The 15,126-nt window shown below is 37.3% G+C and overlaps 1 protein-coding gene across 1 annotated transcript in view; it reads left to right on the top strand.

The window, feature by feature from the left end:
* The window catches only part of LOC120527329 (terminal uridylyltransferase 7-like), a 118,915-nt gene that overhangs the window by 61,721 nt on the left and 42,068 nt on the right, over window positions 1-15,126 (top strand). Inside the window, exons 21-24 of the mRNA XM_039750608.1 lie at window positions 6,275-6,352; window positions 6,444-6,621; window positions 8,410-8,457; window positions 9,995-10,086. Coding sequence (XP_039606542.1) covers window positions 6,275-6,352; window positions 6,444-6,621; window positions 8,410-8,457; window positions 9,995-10,086 — 396 coding nt within the window. The remainder of the gene's footprint in view (window positions 1-6,274; window positions 6,353-6,443; window positions 6,622-8,409; window positions 8,458-9,994; window positions 10,087-15,126) is intronic.

The raw sequence follows: 15,126 nt of genomic DNA, 5'->3' as shown, positions 1-15,126 counted from the left end.
TCTGGAGGAGGAACCAGCCCTCCTCCTGTCTTCTCAGGTGTCCCGGCTGGGTACCACCTCCATCCGGTTGTGACAGTTGATTTAAAATGAACCTATGTTCTCTCTGTGTGCAGAAGACATTGCATTCATGTGTGTTAGTTACTACTATCACTTGTTATGGATTTGTGCACTGATAGCTTTAATACCATTGATAGTTCTTTTTTATTCTGTTGGTCTCATATATAACGAAAATAATTTTTTTAGATACAACAACAACAACATTTATTTATATAGCACATTTTCATACAAACAGTAGCTCAAAGTGCTTTACATATTAAAGAATAGAAAAATGAAAGACACAATTATAAAACAAAATAAATCAACATTAACATCGAATAAGAGTAAGGTTCAATGGCCAGGGGACAGAAAAAAAAAAACTCCAGACGGCTGGAGAAAAATAAAATCTGTAGGGATTCCAGACCATGAGACCGCCCAGTCCCCTCTGGGCATTCTACCTAACATAAATGAAACAGTCCTCTTTGGATTTAGGGTTCTCACGGAAGGGCTTGATGATGATGATGGTCACGTAGACTTCTGCCTTTTAATCCGTCCATCATTGTTGGAGCATCATGAAGCTTTGAGTAGGTGGTGGTGGCGAAACCGGAAAAAGAAACAGAAAAGAGAGTAGGGGTCAGTACCGATTTTAGAGCCACCATGAATAGTTATTATGATGAATTGAACATACAGAGTATCAGGATTAAGTTAAATTAAGATTAAAATGAAGTTATAAAAGGCCATGTTAAAGTAATGTGTTTTCAGCAGTGTTTTAAAGTGCTCTACTGTATCAGCCTGGCGAATTCCTATTGGCAGGCTATTCCAGATTTTAGGTGCATAACAGCAGAAGGCCGCCTCACCACTTCTTTTAAGTTTTGTTCTTGGAATTCTAAGGAGACACTCATTTGAGGATCTGAGGTTACGATTTGGAATATAAGGTGTCAGACATTCCGATATATAAGATGGGGCGAGATTATTTAAGGCTTTATAAACCATAAGCAGAATTTTAAAGTCAATTCTGAATGACACAGGTAACCAGTGTAGTGACATAAAACTGGAGAAATGTGTTCTGATTTTCTTTTCCTAGTTAGGATTCTAGCAGCTGCATTCTGCACTAGTTGCAAACGATTTATATCTTTTTGGGTAGTCCTGAGAGGAGTGCGTTACAGTAATCTAGTCGACTGAAAACAAACGCGTGAACTAATTTCTCAGCATCTTTCAGTGATATAAGAGGTCTAACTTTACTTATGTTTCTTAAGTGAAAAATGCTGTCCTAATGATCTGATTAATATGTGATTTAAAATTCAGATTACAGTCAACAATCACCCCTAAGCTTTTTACCTCCGTCTTGACTTTTAATCCTAATGTATCCAGTTTATTTCTAATAGCCTCATTGTATCCATTATTGCTGATCACTAAAATTTCAGTTTTCTCTTTATTTAACTTGAGAAAATTACTATTCATCCATTCTGAGATACTAGTCAGACATTGTGTTAGTGAATCAATAGAATCAGGGTCATCAGGTGCTATTGATAAGTACAGCTGTGTGTCATCAGCATAGCTGTGGTAGCTCACGTTGTGCCCTGAGATAATCTGACCTAACGGAAGCATGTAGATTGAGAATAACAGCGGACCCAGGATAGAGCCTTGTGGAACACCATATTGGATATCATGTGTCTTCGAGTTGTAATTCCCACAACTAACAAAAATTTTCTCCCTGTCAGGTAGGATTCAAACCAATTTAAGACACTGCCAGAGAGGCCCACCCATTGACTAAGGCGATTTCTAAGAATGTTGTGATCAATGGTGTCAAATGCAGCACTCAGATCTAAGAGGATGAGAACAGATAAATGGCCTCTGTCTGCATTTACCCGCAAGTCATTTACTACTTTAACGAGTGCAGTTTCTGTGCTGTGATTTGTTCTAAAACCTGACTGAAATTTATCAAGAATAGCATGTTTATTTAGGTGGTCATTTAACTGCATAATGACTGCCTTCTCAGAACTTTACTTAAGAAGGCAGGTTAGAGATGGGTCTAAAATTTTCAAGAGCTGAGGGTCAAGATTATGTTTCTTAAGTAGGGGTTTAACTACAGCAGTCTTAAGACAGTCTGGGAAGACCCCAGTATCTAGTGACGAATTTACTATGTCAGAACATTATCAATTAGCACGCCTGATACTTCTTTGAAAAACCTTGTTGGTATCGGGTCAAGGACGAGGTGGAGGGTTTTAATTGAGAGATTATTTTTTTAAATCAGGTAAATCTATCCTAGTGAAAGAGTTTAATTTGTTTATAACAGGATGCTGGGGTTTAGGAGGATCCTTAGTGTTGGGGAGATATACTATGTTATTTCTAATATCATTAATTTTTGATTGAAAATACAGCGACAGCCTCACAGGTTTCACTGGAAGCACTTAGGAGGCATTCCTTTGAGCTACCTGGGTTTAGTAGGCGATCAATTGTTGAAAATAAGACTCTGGGATTACTAGCATTGTTATTTATAATCTTGAGAAATAGCAGCGTCTCTCAAGACGGACAGTGTTATTGTATTCTGTTATTTTGACTTTTAATATTTCGTGGTGGATAGTAAGTTTAGTCTTCCTCCATTGACGCTCAGCTCTACGGCATGTTCTCTTTAAATCAGACACTCTTTGGGTCTTCCATGGTATAACAATGCTAGAAGATTTTTTCACTGTCTTTTCAGGTGCAACTATGTCAACAGCAGCTCTCACTTTAGAATTAAATCTTTCCACCTTACTATTTACATTATCCTCGCTATTATAGCTGGCACTATAAACGGACTGATTGCTTAAAATGTTTGTAAGTTTTAAAGCTGCTGCCGAATCAAAGAAGCGTTTTTAACAATATGCTTCTCATGAGTGTTTTTTATCATTATTTCTATATTAAAAGTAGAAGAAAATGGTCTGATAGACCAATATCAATGATCTGTTTTATATCAACTTTCAGTCCTTTAGTAATCACTAAGTCTAATGTATGACCTGCTTTATGTGTAGGCTGATTTATGAGTTGTCTCAAATCAAAAGAATCCAGGAGGTTCATAAATTCTTTTACTTTTAGATCACACTGATTATCTATATGAAAATTAAAGTCGCCAACTATTAGGAGTGTGTCATAGTTAGTAATTAAAATTGACATTAAGTCAGAGAATTCCTCAAAAAATGACGCGTTATATTTAGGAGGTCTATACACGGATAGTACTAGAACTTGAGAATCTCCATGAATAACAACGGCGAGATACTCAAAGGACTTGAACTTACCAAAACTGACATCTTTACATTTTAATCGCTCGAGTAAATGTTAGCCAATCCGCCCCTTTTCCCTGGCGGTTTGCATGAGTAAAACTGTAATCCGGAGGCAGATTCGATTAAAACTGCCGCATCTGAATTAAGCCATGTTTCATTTAGTGCAATAAGATCTATTTTTTTTATCACTAATAAGATCGTTGATAAAAAAACGTTTTGTTAGTTAAAGCTCTAACATTCAATAGTGCCATATTTAATGTTTCGAGGTGCAGAGATGAGTACTATGTGCGTTATTGTTATTTGGAATAGGAACTAAATTATTATTATTAGCGCGCTCTGTGTGTATTTTTGTTTAATCTGTGATCTGTTTTATAGTTTTAATACATTGTTCCTCTAAAATAGTGATTTTAATTAGATTATTGGAGTTTATGCCGTATTTCCTAGGTTTTCTACGTGCATTGAGATTGCTTATTACAGTATTAATGGTGTGCACTTTAACGGAAGACTCTATTAAACATTCATCATGTCCTGGCACAACAGTATTATTTCGAAGGGGTTAAGAGCAGAGATAGATAGTCAAGAAAACGAATTACCTTCGATATGTTTTGGAGAGGACCCGGCGCGAAACTGTTCGGATGCAGGCCATCACGCTTGAAGAGACGCGCCTTTCAAAAAGAGATTCCAATTGTTGATGAAACCGACATCCTTCTTCTTGCAGAAACCCTGTAGCCAGTTGTTCAACCCTAGCAGACGACTGTAGTACTCGTTGGATCGTCTGACGAGAGGTAGTGGACCGAAACGAAGATCTTTGCCGATGGGGTCCTCTCCTTCGTGTCTTTAATCAAAGCTGCAAAGTCAGCCTTCAGGATTTCTAATTGTCGGTGCCTTATATCGTTTACGCCGCATGCAAGACGATTGATCCAACTGCCCTCTCCTTGTGTTTCTCGTAGACTGCTGGCGACGCTTTCATTACATCTCGGACACGAGCACCGGAAAACAAGAAACAAACGATTTTGCATTAGGGCATGCGACATTAAGGTTTCTAACGATAGAATTACCTACCACTAATACATCACCAGGTGCTGAAGGCGAAATGGGGACGCGGAGAGGGTCAAACCGGTTCTGAGATAAAATGCTCGCCTGTGCCGATGGAGGTGCTCTGGCCTTGAACCCCCGCCTGCATAGCTGAAATCCACCGAGGTCAGCAGCGGCGTCGCTCCTACGAGACGAGGGGGTGAGGTCGGCACAACGCGGGGTTGATGTTTTGCCGGTTCCAGATGGCAAGGACGGTTTATCCAACAGCCGGGCCTTCAGATTTCTCAGGTATCTCCGTCGGGACAGGAGTTTCTGAATCTGTTCATCAAGTGCCTGGAGTTCCTCAATTGCGATTTCAACGTGAGTTACCCCACTGTCGGCCATTTTCTGCTTCATGCCCTAGGAGAAATGAGAGAGAGAGAGAGGTTAGACCGTAGAGCAATCAATCATTGAGAGAATGTGAGGATAGATACTTTATTAATCCCCAAGGGGAAATCCAATTAATCCAGCAGCAGCATACTGATACAAAAAACAATATTAAATTAAAGAGTAATAATAATGCAGGTAAAAACAGACAGTAACTTTGAATAATGTTAACATTTACCCCCTGGGTGGAATTGAAGAGTCGCATAGTGTGGGGGAGGAATGATCTCCTCAGTCTGTCAGTGGAGCAGGACAGTGACAGCAGTCTGTCGCTGAAGCTGCTTCTCTGCCTGGAGATGACACTGTTCAGTGGATGCAGTGGATTCTCCATGATTGTCAGGAGCCTGCTCCCGTCGCTCTGCCATGGATGTTAAACTGTCCAGCTTCATTCCTACAATAGAGCCTGCCTTCCTCACAAGTTTGTCGAGATGTGAGACATCCTTCTCCTCCTTTATGCTGCCTTCCCAGCACACCACCACGTAGAAGAGAGCACTCGCCACAACCGTCTGGTAGAACATCTGCAGCATCTTATTGCAGATGTTGAAGGACGCCAGCTTTCTAAGAAAGTATAGTCGGCTCTGACATTTCTTACACAGAGCAGCAGTATTGGCAGTCCAGTCCAATTTATCATCCAGCTGCACTCCTAGGTATTTATAGGTCTGTACCCTCTGCACACAGTCTCCTCTGATGATCACAGGGTCCATGAGGGGCCTGGGCCTCCTAAAATCCACCACCAGTTCCTTGGTTTTGCTGGTGTTCACGTGTAAGTGGTTTGAGTTGCACCATTTAACAAAGTCCTTGATTAGCTTCCTATACTCCTCCTCCTGCCCACTCCTGATGCAGCCCACAATAGCAGTGTCGTCAGCGAACTTTTGCACGTGGCACGACTCCGAGTTGTACTGGAAGTCTGATGTATATAGGCTGAACAGGACCGGAGAAAGTACAGTCCCCTGTGGCGTTCCTGTGTTGCTGACCACAATGTCAGATCTGCAGTTCCCGCGACGCACATACTGAGGTCTGTCTGTAAGATAGTCCACGATCCATGCCACCAGGTATTAATCTACTCCCATCTCTGTCTTTTATTTCAAAAGGTAGACAAATGTTATTGCTAATATTGTGCACTTTTTTGATTTTATGCACTTTGAGATGTGTCTGGGTCAGATGTGAGCAAAATGTTTTTTTTCTTTTCCAAAATAGGAAAAAAGTACTCTTATTACCTCTGATTCTGTTCAGTTATAGCTTTTGTTATTGTTTTTATGAACTTTTCATTTGCCTGTGTCCAATTTGACTGAATTTAAAAGGGAAACAATGAATAAACATTACTTGTGTTTCAATAGATTAATTTGTGTTGGTTTAAAATTTGTTATTACCTCCTGTTCACTGGCAGCTAAATTTCTTTGTTTGAAAATCTGGCCCAAATGAATTTGTAATTGAATAGCCCTCTTATAAAGACTTTCAGAAATCAGTAGCCTCATTTTTTAATTATATTTTGATGCTTATTAAATATTTTTGTTTTCTAGATATTTGATGGTAAGAAACCTCCTCAAGTCCTTGTTGACGGATGGAATGTGTACTTTTATGATAACCTGGCAGACCTGGTAAATCCTTTAGTGTAACTTGTGGATATTTAGCTCTCTCTGTCTCTCCCTCTCCCCCCGTATAATTTAAGTTCACTCTTGAATTTTCTAGAAAAATGTTTGGCCAGAGTATGGGAAAAACACAGAGTCAGTTGGTGAACTTTGGCTTGGTTTACTGCGGTTTTATACAGAAGAGTTTGATTTTAAGGAGCATGTAATCTGCATCAGACGAAAGAAACTGCTTACAACTTTCAAGAAACAATGGACATCAAAATATATTGTGATTGAAGGTAAGTTTTGCTATAGAAGAAATAGTCATATTTTATATACAACTGTAAATTAGTATTTAGAAAGGAGAACAAGCTTTAGGAGAGAAATTGTATTATATTAAAATAATCAATGTTTTTTTTTTACAACCACATTTTAATGTTGAGCATATACAGGCAATTTTTATTTTACTTGGCCCATGCTCTTTTACCTACAGGTACATGTGGGTGATGCCTGCACAGCCTGTTGCCCCACAGCACTCTACTTACACACATACACAGAGAGTTCCAATTCAGACAAAGACTCAAGTGATGCCCAGTTGTTAGTCACCCCACAATATTCCACATAGAATCCCCTATCCTTAAGTACTTATAGGAGTGATGCCACTCTTCGTACTTGTACTGTTCATAACATTTCCACACACACACTCATAAAAACAGTATTCACAAACAAGGTGCAAAACGTGGTTACCCCAAACTTCTGCTGACTGTACCAAAGATTCTGTTGTGTAAGGTCCAATGGTGACCCTATTTTCCCCTTTATATTTTTTATTGTGTAGACTTAGCCAAGATTCTTCAAATCCCATACAATTACCACTCTGTGGTCAGATACAGTACTTCACTTCAGCACTTCCTACCTCCTTTCCGTCTTTATTAATAACCTCAGGAAATTTAACAGAGTGAAAAAACAGATAAAAGAGAACCAGCTACACTGTTAACTATGTATTATAGATGAAATATTTTATTATAAGTAGTGCCATACAAACAAATAAAATATGGCATTATAAGCCAAGTCCATACAGCCTGAAAATGCTAGATGTGTAATTTTAGGTGGTGCAATAACTATAGTTGCATTTGATTCTTCCTGATCAGCTCATCATCTGCACAGGCTCCGGTAGCCTGCTTTCTTCAGGATATCATCTGGTTTGCCTTCGTCGGGATGCAACATGACAGAGAGAGCATGCCTTTGCATGCTCTCTCTTTATTGTCCTTTGTAGCTCCTGACAAACACACCCTTCTTGGCCATTTACTGTATGTAATTTTTACACTTTGTTGTTTATGCTTTTGAAAAATATTACTGAATTTCTGGATGAGATTTATTTTACTACTTTGTTATTGAGATGTGTATGGTTGTTTTTTTTCTGTTACCATTTTGTGTTATCTGTAAATTGTAATGATGTGACAGACATTTTAATATTTTGCATTTTGCTGTTGTGTAATAGAGGATACAGACAGTTTTATTTTTTTATTAAAAATCAAAAGTATTTATCTATTTCAGCATCTTTGTTTCAAATCCCCCAGGGTAGAAAAAAGAAATACAGTCTTTCAAAGGAAGTAGGCATATATTCCTTTTGGATTTTGAGATTGCATAACTATAAACTTCCTTATCTCTTCCTTATTTCAGCAACCTTCTGAAACAACAAAAACGTCAAAAATTACCGGCCACAGTAATTAACAAAAAGAACATCCAATTATTCTTAAAGATGATTCACTTTAAAGCAAATATAATTTTCTTCATTTTTTATTAAAAATAAAAATATATGCACATAAAGCATATGCATATTTATACATTTGTGAAGTTAACTTTGACTAAGAATTACTTCATCATTGTGTTAATTTGCAGTCCTTGCTGTATCCTTTTCCCAGCCCGCTTAGTCAAGTATCAGGATTGTGCAAATTGTAAAACCTGTAACACTCATGTATTTCAGTATACTGTAACATTGTGCAGATATTTTTAATTATTTAATCGTAGGTCTATGGAATCACTAACTGCAGTATCATGTAACATTGTAGGTTTTGTTTTAATTATAGATCCGTTTGACCTGAACCATAACCTTGGAGCAGGACTATCCAGAAAGAGTAAGTGTTGTATTATTTAGAATTACTTGATTTTAACCATTGCACTTTTTAATTATAAGAGTAATTATTTAGCTATAGCCATTATTTTGGAAGTCACCTCAGAAAACATTTAAAATGGTTCAACATTGCTAAGTTAGACTGTTTCTTACAAAACTATTCAAGCCATTTTAAAAACTTTCAAAGTTTGCATTTTTTAAGTTTTTTATTACATTTTTAATAATTGACTAATATTAATCAATAATAATCTACTTCATACAGATGAAAATTATTGAAAAAGTACATTCTTAAGATTTTATCATTTAGCATTCACTGGACTCAACTCTAGGGGTATCCTTACTAGTTGATAAAATCACCTCAACTGACCTCTTTTTCGAGACCTGGAATTGTTTCACTTCAGTATTCCTCAGGATTGTTGAGCTCTTCATCCTAGTTGAGAGCAGGAACCTCATAGTCTTTGAAAGTAATATTCTTGTGACTACAGTCTCATATCCTCAGTTCTTTTCCACAGGTAATGTAAGAATATGATGTTGATTGCCCGCTCAATGTAGAACTTTCCTCTCAAGGAATAAACTCCACATTATCACTAGTACTGCACTGTATCTTTAGTACTGTTATTGTTTTACTAATAGGCTACCAATTTCATGCTAATCATACCTATGGGACTAATGCTTATTTATTGAGAGTAAGCTTTTTTCATTATAGATTTATGATATTGGATTTGGAGTTACTGGTTCTGTTCCCTCCATTTTACACTAAGCTACAAACTGTTACAACTGAGGTACTCTTACCTCATGGGGTCCATTCTTAACCAAGTTGCGATTCATTTCTCAAAGTTGTCATGAATGCCAGTGGCCTCTAATTTTAGAATTAATCCCCAGTGCAGAACTGTGTTGTAGGGTTTTTAAAAGTCTAAAGAAACTGAGCTAATTTTTTAACAATCCTGGTGCCTGTTCAAAAAAAATAATCAAACAATGTTGGTTTTATAGGAACCTCATCTCATAGACTCATACTGGTTGTTATTTATTATACAATCTATTTCTGCTCCTTTATTTCTAATTTAAATTATATATAATTTTATACAAGACAAAAATAAGTATGAGTCATTGGACTATAATTAATGGGATCCATGTTGTTTCTAATCCTCAGTACTGGAGTTATATTATCAACTCTACAGTCTTTAGGCACTTTTACCGTCTGAAGTGATTAGTAGAATGTGCTCACCAAAGGTTTATAAATAACATGTTTCATTTCTTTCATCACAACTGGTAAAGTGTCTGGAGTTTTATTAGTTTTAAGCATACTTAGGGCCTGTTGTACCAAGGATTCATCCATTTTAAAGTCTTTAATCATAGTATGTTTTTTCCGCTCTGCTGGTGTTTAGTTTACAATGCCTTTTATAAATGCTTCGGTGAAGTCAAATTGGTCACAGGATTAGAATACACCAAGTAAGTGTACATGAAATTAGTAATTGGTATATTAAATGTCCGTTGTTTTAAAATATTCATGCTTCTTGTTATGTATTGTTTTTGCCCAATAGTGACAAATTTCATTATGAAGGCTTTCATTAATGGCCGTAGAGTCTTTGGAACACCATTGAAAACATTTCCAAATGAGTATCCTTCAAAAATGGTAATCCTCATTTTATTTGTTTATTTTAAGGCTGCTGTTTATTTTAAAAATGTAATTGCAATTATTTGCATGATTAATTTTTTAGTCAAAATTAATTAATTGCAATTTATCATATTTCCTTCAAGCATATTAATCTATACTAATAAAAGGCAAAGCCCTCACTCACTGACTCATCACTAATTCTCCAACTTCCCATGTAGGTAGAAGGCTGAAATTTGGCAGGTTCATTCCTTACAGCTTCCTTACAAAAGTTGGGCAGGTTTTATATCGAAATTCTACGCGTAATGGTCATAACTGGAGGCTGTTTTTCTCCATTTACTTTAATGGAGATGATCTTGAACGCCGTGGGGGCGGAGTTTCGTGTGACATCATCACACCTCCCACGTAATCACGCAGTACATAGAAAACCAGGAAGACCTCCAAAAAGCGCTGAAGAAAACATGCATTATATAATTGAGAAGGCAGCGAAACAATAAGAAGCGAGCGAGTGACATATACAACCATATTGATGAGTTCTGCTACTTCGGAAACAAAGCACGATGTAAACCTACACTTTAAATTAAGTTCATAGACAGGCTTCCGCTGGCGTTTGTAATTTAGTGCCTGCCCATATAAGGTCGTCCGTCAGCGGCAATCCAATAGCAAACTCCCACTAAATATTCACGGGTGAAGGACTGTGCTTATGGAGAGGAAGATGAGATGGTCAGGGTGGTGTTTGACACAAACTCAGCGAAACTGCGAGAGAAAGGACTAAGGTAACATTAAATACAGCCATGGACATCGCACGAGATGGCACCAGCACAGCTGGGAACCTTCGATGCATGTACACCGAGCGGCTCACGTGAACTGACGCAGTGCACAGATAAAAAGCAACAGTTCCAAAGAACGCTGAACAAAAACCGAATTACACAATTGAAAAGGCAGCAAAAATTATGAAGCGCCTGATACATACAAGCATATTCATAAATCCAGCTACTGCGGAAACAAAGCACACGGTGGAAAAAGTCAATGTCCCGCTAAAGGAAGACAGTGTAAAAAAAACCTCTGAATGCAGTGTGTCAGGTCTCAGATAAAGAAGAAGACGAGCTGTTTATTGATGCAGTAAGAAACGAATCGATGAAAGAAACCTGTCATCTTTACAAGGATTGACAAACACGGAATGTAACTTGAACACAACACATCCTACAAATACGAACCTGATTGAAAGAAATAATGATAATCAAATCCTTGATGACAGCAACACTCAGTAACACTCACAAAACAAATACTGTATATTGACAGTCATGTTACGTTATTTTTAAAATGTTCCCTTTTCTTTTCTAGCTTTTTAACACACTACTTCTCGCTAGATACGCGGTATATATATATGTATATATATATATATCCCGATCTACATACTCGAATAATGGATACTTTATTCGCCATCAATGATTGTTTTGGTAAATCCATACTCAGTGCATTCATTAGATGAACGGTAAAAAAGTAAGAGCGAGGGGAGGATGACTTATTGAGGCATGCAGGCTGTAGTGCACGTCAACTCTATCTGAATTGCGCAATCACATTTTAAAAAATATATCTTTTCAAGTTCTATTTAGTCCATATGTGTCAAACTCAAGGGCCGCGGGCCACATCCGCCCGGCGTAATTATATCCGCCCCGAGATCATTTTATATACTGTATTATTGTTATTAATGGCCCGGTATATGAAGCGCTGGTAACACAATAAACTACAGATCCCATAATGCAATGCAACACTTCAGCTGCCTTGCCGAACACTTACGCGTTAATCAAGTCTAGCTTATGATGCTGCAAGTTATTGCGAAGCTAGCCCACACGATGCTGAAGAGAAAAGTTGATTCTGAAAATAGAGCCTTTAAAAACCGATGGGAGGCTGAGTATATGTTTACTGAACCTGTGTGTCTCATTTGTGGAGCTAATGTGGCTGTAATTACAGAATTTAATCTAAGACGGCACTATGAGACAAAACATCAGGGTAACCTGAATGCAATGCAGAAGATACAGAAGCAGAATAATTAAATAAGAATCTGACACTTCAGCGGACGTTTTACCCGTGCACAATCACAAAGTGATTTCAAGTGAAGCTGCTTTTATGGGAGACACAAATGCACCAGTGCACCTTGCCCCACTTTCCCTGTTGCCAAGTAATGTTAAACCAAGTCGTCACTACGGTGTTCCCAAATACGCACTTTGCTGATAAACTGAGCGCACTGCGCACTGAGTTTGCACGGCGCTTTGGTGACTTTGAAGAACAAAAAAAGTCCGTCTACATGCGGCTCGAACCTTGTGCATGTTTGGTAGCACATATCTGTGTGAGAAGCTCTTCTCAGTGATAAAGACTAACAAAACAGCACACAGGAGTCGCCTCACTGATGAGCACCTGCAATCCATCCTGAGAATCTCCACAACACAGAACCTCACACCAAACATAAACGAACTTGTTGCCAAAAAGATGCCAGGCGTCCAGCTCTAAAATGACATATGAGCAAAGACAACTGAATGATTTGATTTGTTATTGCTGAAAGGAACACATTTTATTTATATTTCCAGGTTTTGTTATGCAGCATGTTCATATTTGAATTTGTATAATTTTGACAGGATATATTTTTATGGAGAGCAAAATCTTTTGGGATATTTAAAATCTAAGATTATTTTTTATATAAAATTACATAAGAGTAAAGAAATTTGAATGTTTGTTCTTTTAACGTTTACTTTATTTCTAACTTGTATAATTTGGACAGGATTTTTATGGAGAGCAAAATATTATAAGTTGTTTAAGGTTTGAGTTGATTTATTCACGAATAATATTCCTGTCTGTTTTTACCATTCCTACCAAAGATATTTCTGTCGACTAAATAAAAATTCCTTCTATTTAAAATTTAAATAGAACTTGAACAAATACGATAGTTCATAATATCCACGCAGACTTGCACGTAAGAGCGGGAGTTATCCGTTTTAACAAGCAGCGTATTGCACTGATACGAAATAGCTGTGTGTGTATATATATGTAGATATGTATGTATATGTATATATATGTTTATATATGTGTGTATGACAACAACACTCATCACTCACAACAGTGACAAAACAATTACATTGACAATCATGTTACGTTATTTTCAAAATGTTTCCTTTTCTTTTTCATTGCTTCTTTAACACACTACTTCTCCGCTGCGAAGCGCGGGTATTTTGCTAGTTTTTCTATAAAGCAGAAATAACTCAGTGATTGATTTTTTTTTTACTACAGTTTTAGTAATCACTTGCATATGCATATTAAATTAGTTTATTGAACAGTTTTGTGTAACTGAAACAATTGAGTAAACAATGAAAACTAGTCAACAGCTCAAAGCATTTTTTTTAATTATTATAATGGTGATTATAATGTGAACCAGGTCTTTTTTTTTTTTGAGGCACATCTCAATGCAAGTCTAGAAATTTAATTGGTTCTGTAAATAATTATGCCTTTAAAATGATATGAAGATGGAAACTGAGACATTATTGTTTTTCTGATCATTTTATTGAGCCATTTGCTTAAGCATTCCAGGTTATTTGCACTGGTTGTTCAAGAGATCCACATAAAGAAAACAAATGCTCACAAGGAATCTGTGTTAGGAATCTTTACTTTTAAAATTATTCATTACTTATAAAAAAAAATAACTAAATGTGTTATATAGTTACCTATATAACATAATGTGTTAAAAACTGCATTTCCTTTGTGTTTTTTTTTTATTCTAGTAGAGATAAGAAACCCATATTTGTAATCAAAATAGATCTATATCCTTGAAAAAGAGAAAACATATTTCAACATTCATTACTACTCCATTCCAAATCAATAAATATGATACCATAAAGCCAGAAAGACTAAACAAAATTAAATATGTGCTATAGGTTATTTATTTAGATGTTTTATATTGTGCTTTGTCATAAAATGAATTATAAAATAAATCTAACCATTTAAACCTTCAACCCAAATAAATTGAAGTATTAGCATGATCACTTTGCACTGATTATTGCCTAGTTTTATTGGTTTAAGTATAATATAGGCTACAGTAGGTAACGTACTATTAATTAAACAACAACAACAACATACCCTGTCTGCTTTGGGGAAAATGTGAGTGAGGTATAAGGAATCGAGCAATTTCAATCTATGTCTTCTGCTCTTTAGCTGCTTGGACATGTGTAGCACCTGCACCATGCTGTTTTAGGTTAGATATTCCTGATGGACAGGGCTGATGCAGTGACAGTCTGTCTCCCACTCAGGTCTATACCTCGACAGCTTCTTTTAGTGGTAGACTTAGATTAGCATACATCCCTATAGTAATATTTACAAAGCGTATATCGTCATGTTCTGAACGTTCTACTAAACTGTGCAATGTGACTTTTTTAAACCGTTAATTTGTGAACCACTTAGAGCTTGTTTGTCTGTAATGTTAGCGCACCACTGAAATGAAACTCGTACACTCTTCTTGTATCACTGTTTCATTTTTAATTGTTCTCAAGTTATACTCTGCACATTGAAGAGCTAGTGTATGATGGAAAAAATTCATTTGATTCAGTACAGTACAGGTCAGGTTGGGAAGCTTGCACTGGTACTGCACTTTGCCACACCCAACACATGACGAAACAGCTTGGGATCTTGGTCTCCCCCGGCATACACATGGTCCAGTCCCACCCTCTGGAAATGACCCTCTATCTGCCGCAGACAGATGCTCCACAGCCGGTGGACCCCCGACCTTGCCTAACACCCAGTCTATGCAAGCATTGAACAGAGTAAGAGCAAGAACACACCCCTGACAAACCCCAGAATCAACTGGGGAAAAACGCAGAGGTTCTGCCTCCACTCTGCACAGCACTCACAGTACCAGTATACAGGCCAGCCATGATATCCATCAACCTTGAGGGGATCCCGCAAAGTCTCAGGATGTCCCACAGGAAAGCTCGATCAAATGAGTCAAATGCTTTATGAAAATAGACAAAGGCTGCAAAGAAACTCTGCCGATATTTGCATTTGCACTCCATGACA

The sequence above is a fragment of the Polypterus senegalus genome, chromosome 4 (assembly GCF_016835505.1).
Source record: "Polypterus senegalus isolate Bchr_013 chromosome 4, ASM1683550v1, whole genome shotgun sequence".
Lineage (NCBI taxonomy): Eukaryota > Metazoa > Chordata > Cladistia > Polypteriformes > Polypteridae > Polypterus > Polypterus senegalus.
The sequence above is the reverse complement of the archived record's forward strand: the minus strand, read 5'-3'. Positions and strand labels throughout refer to the sequence as shown.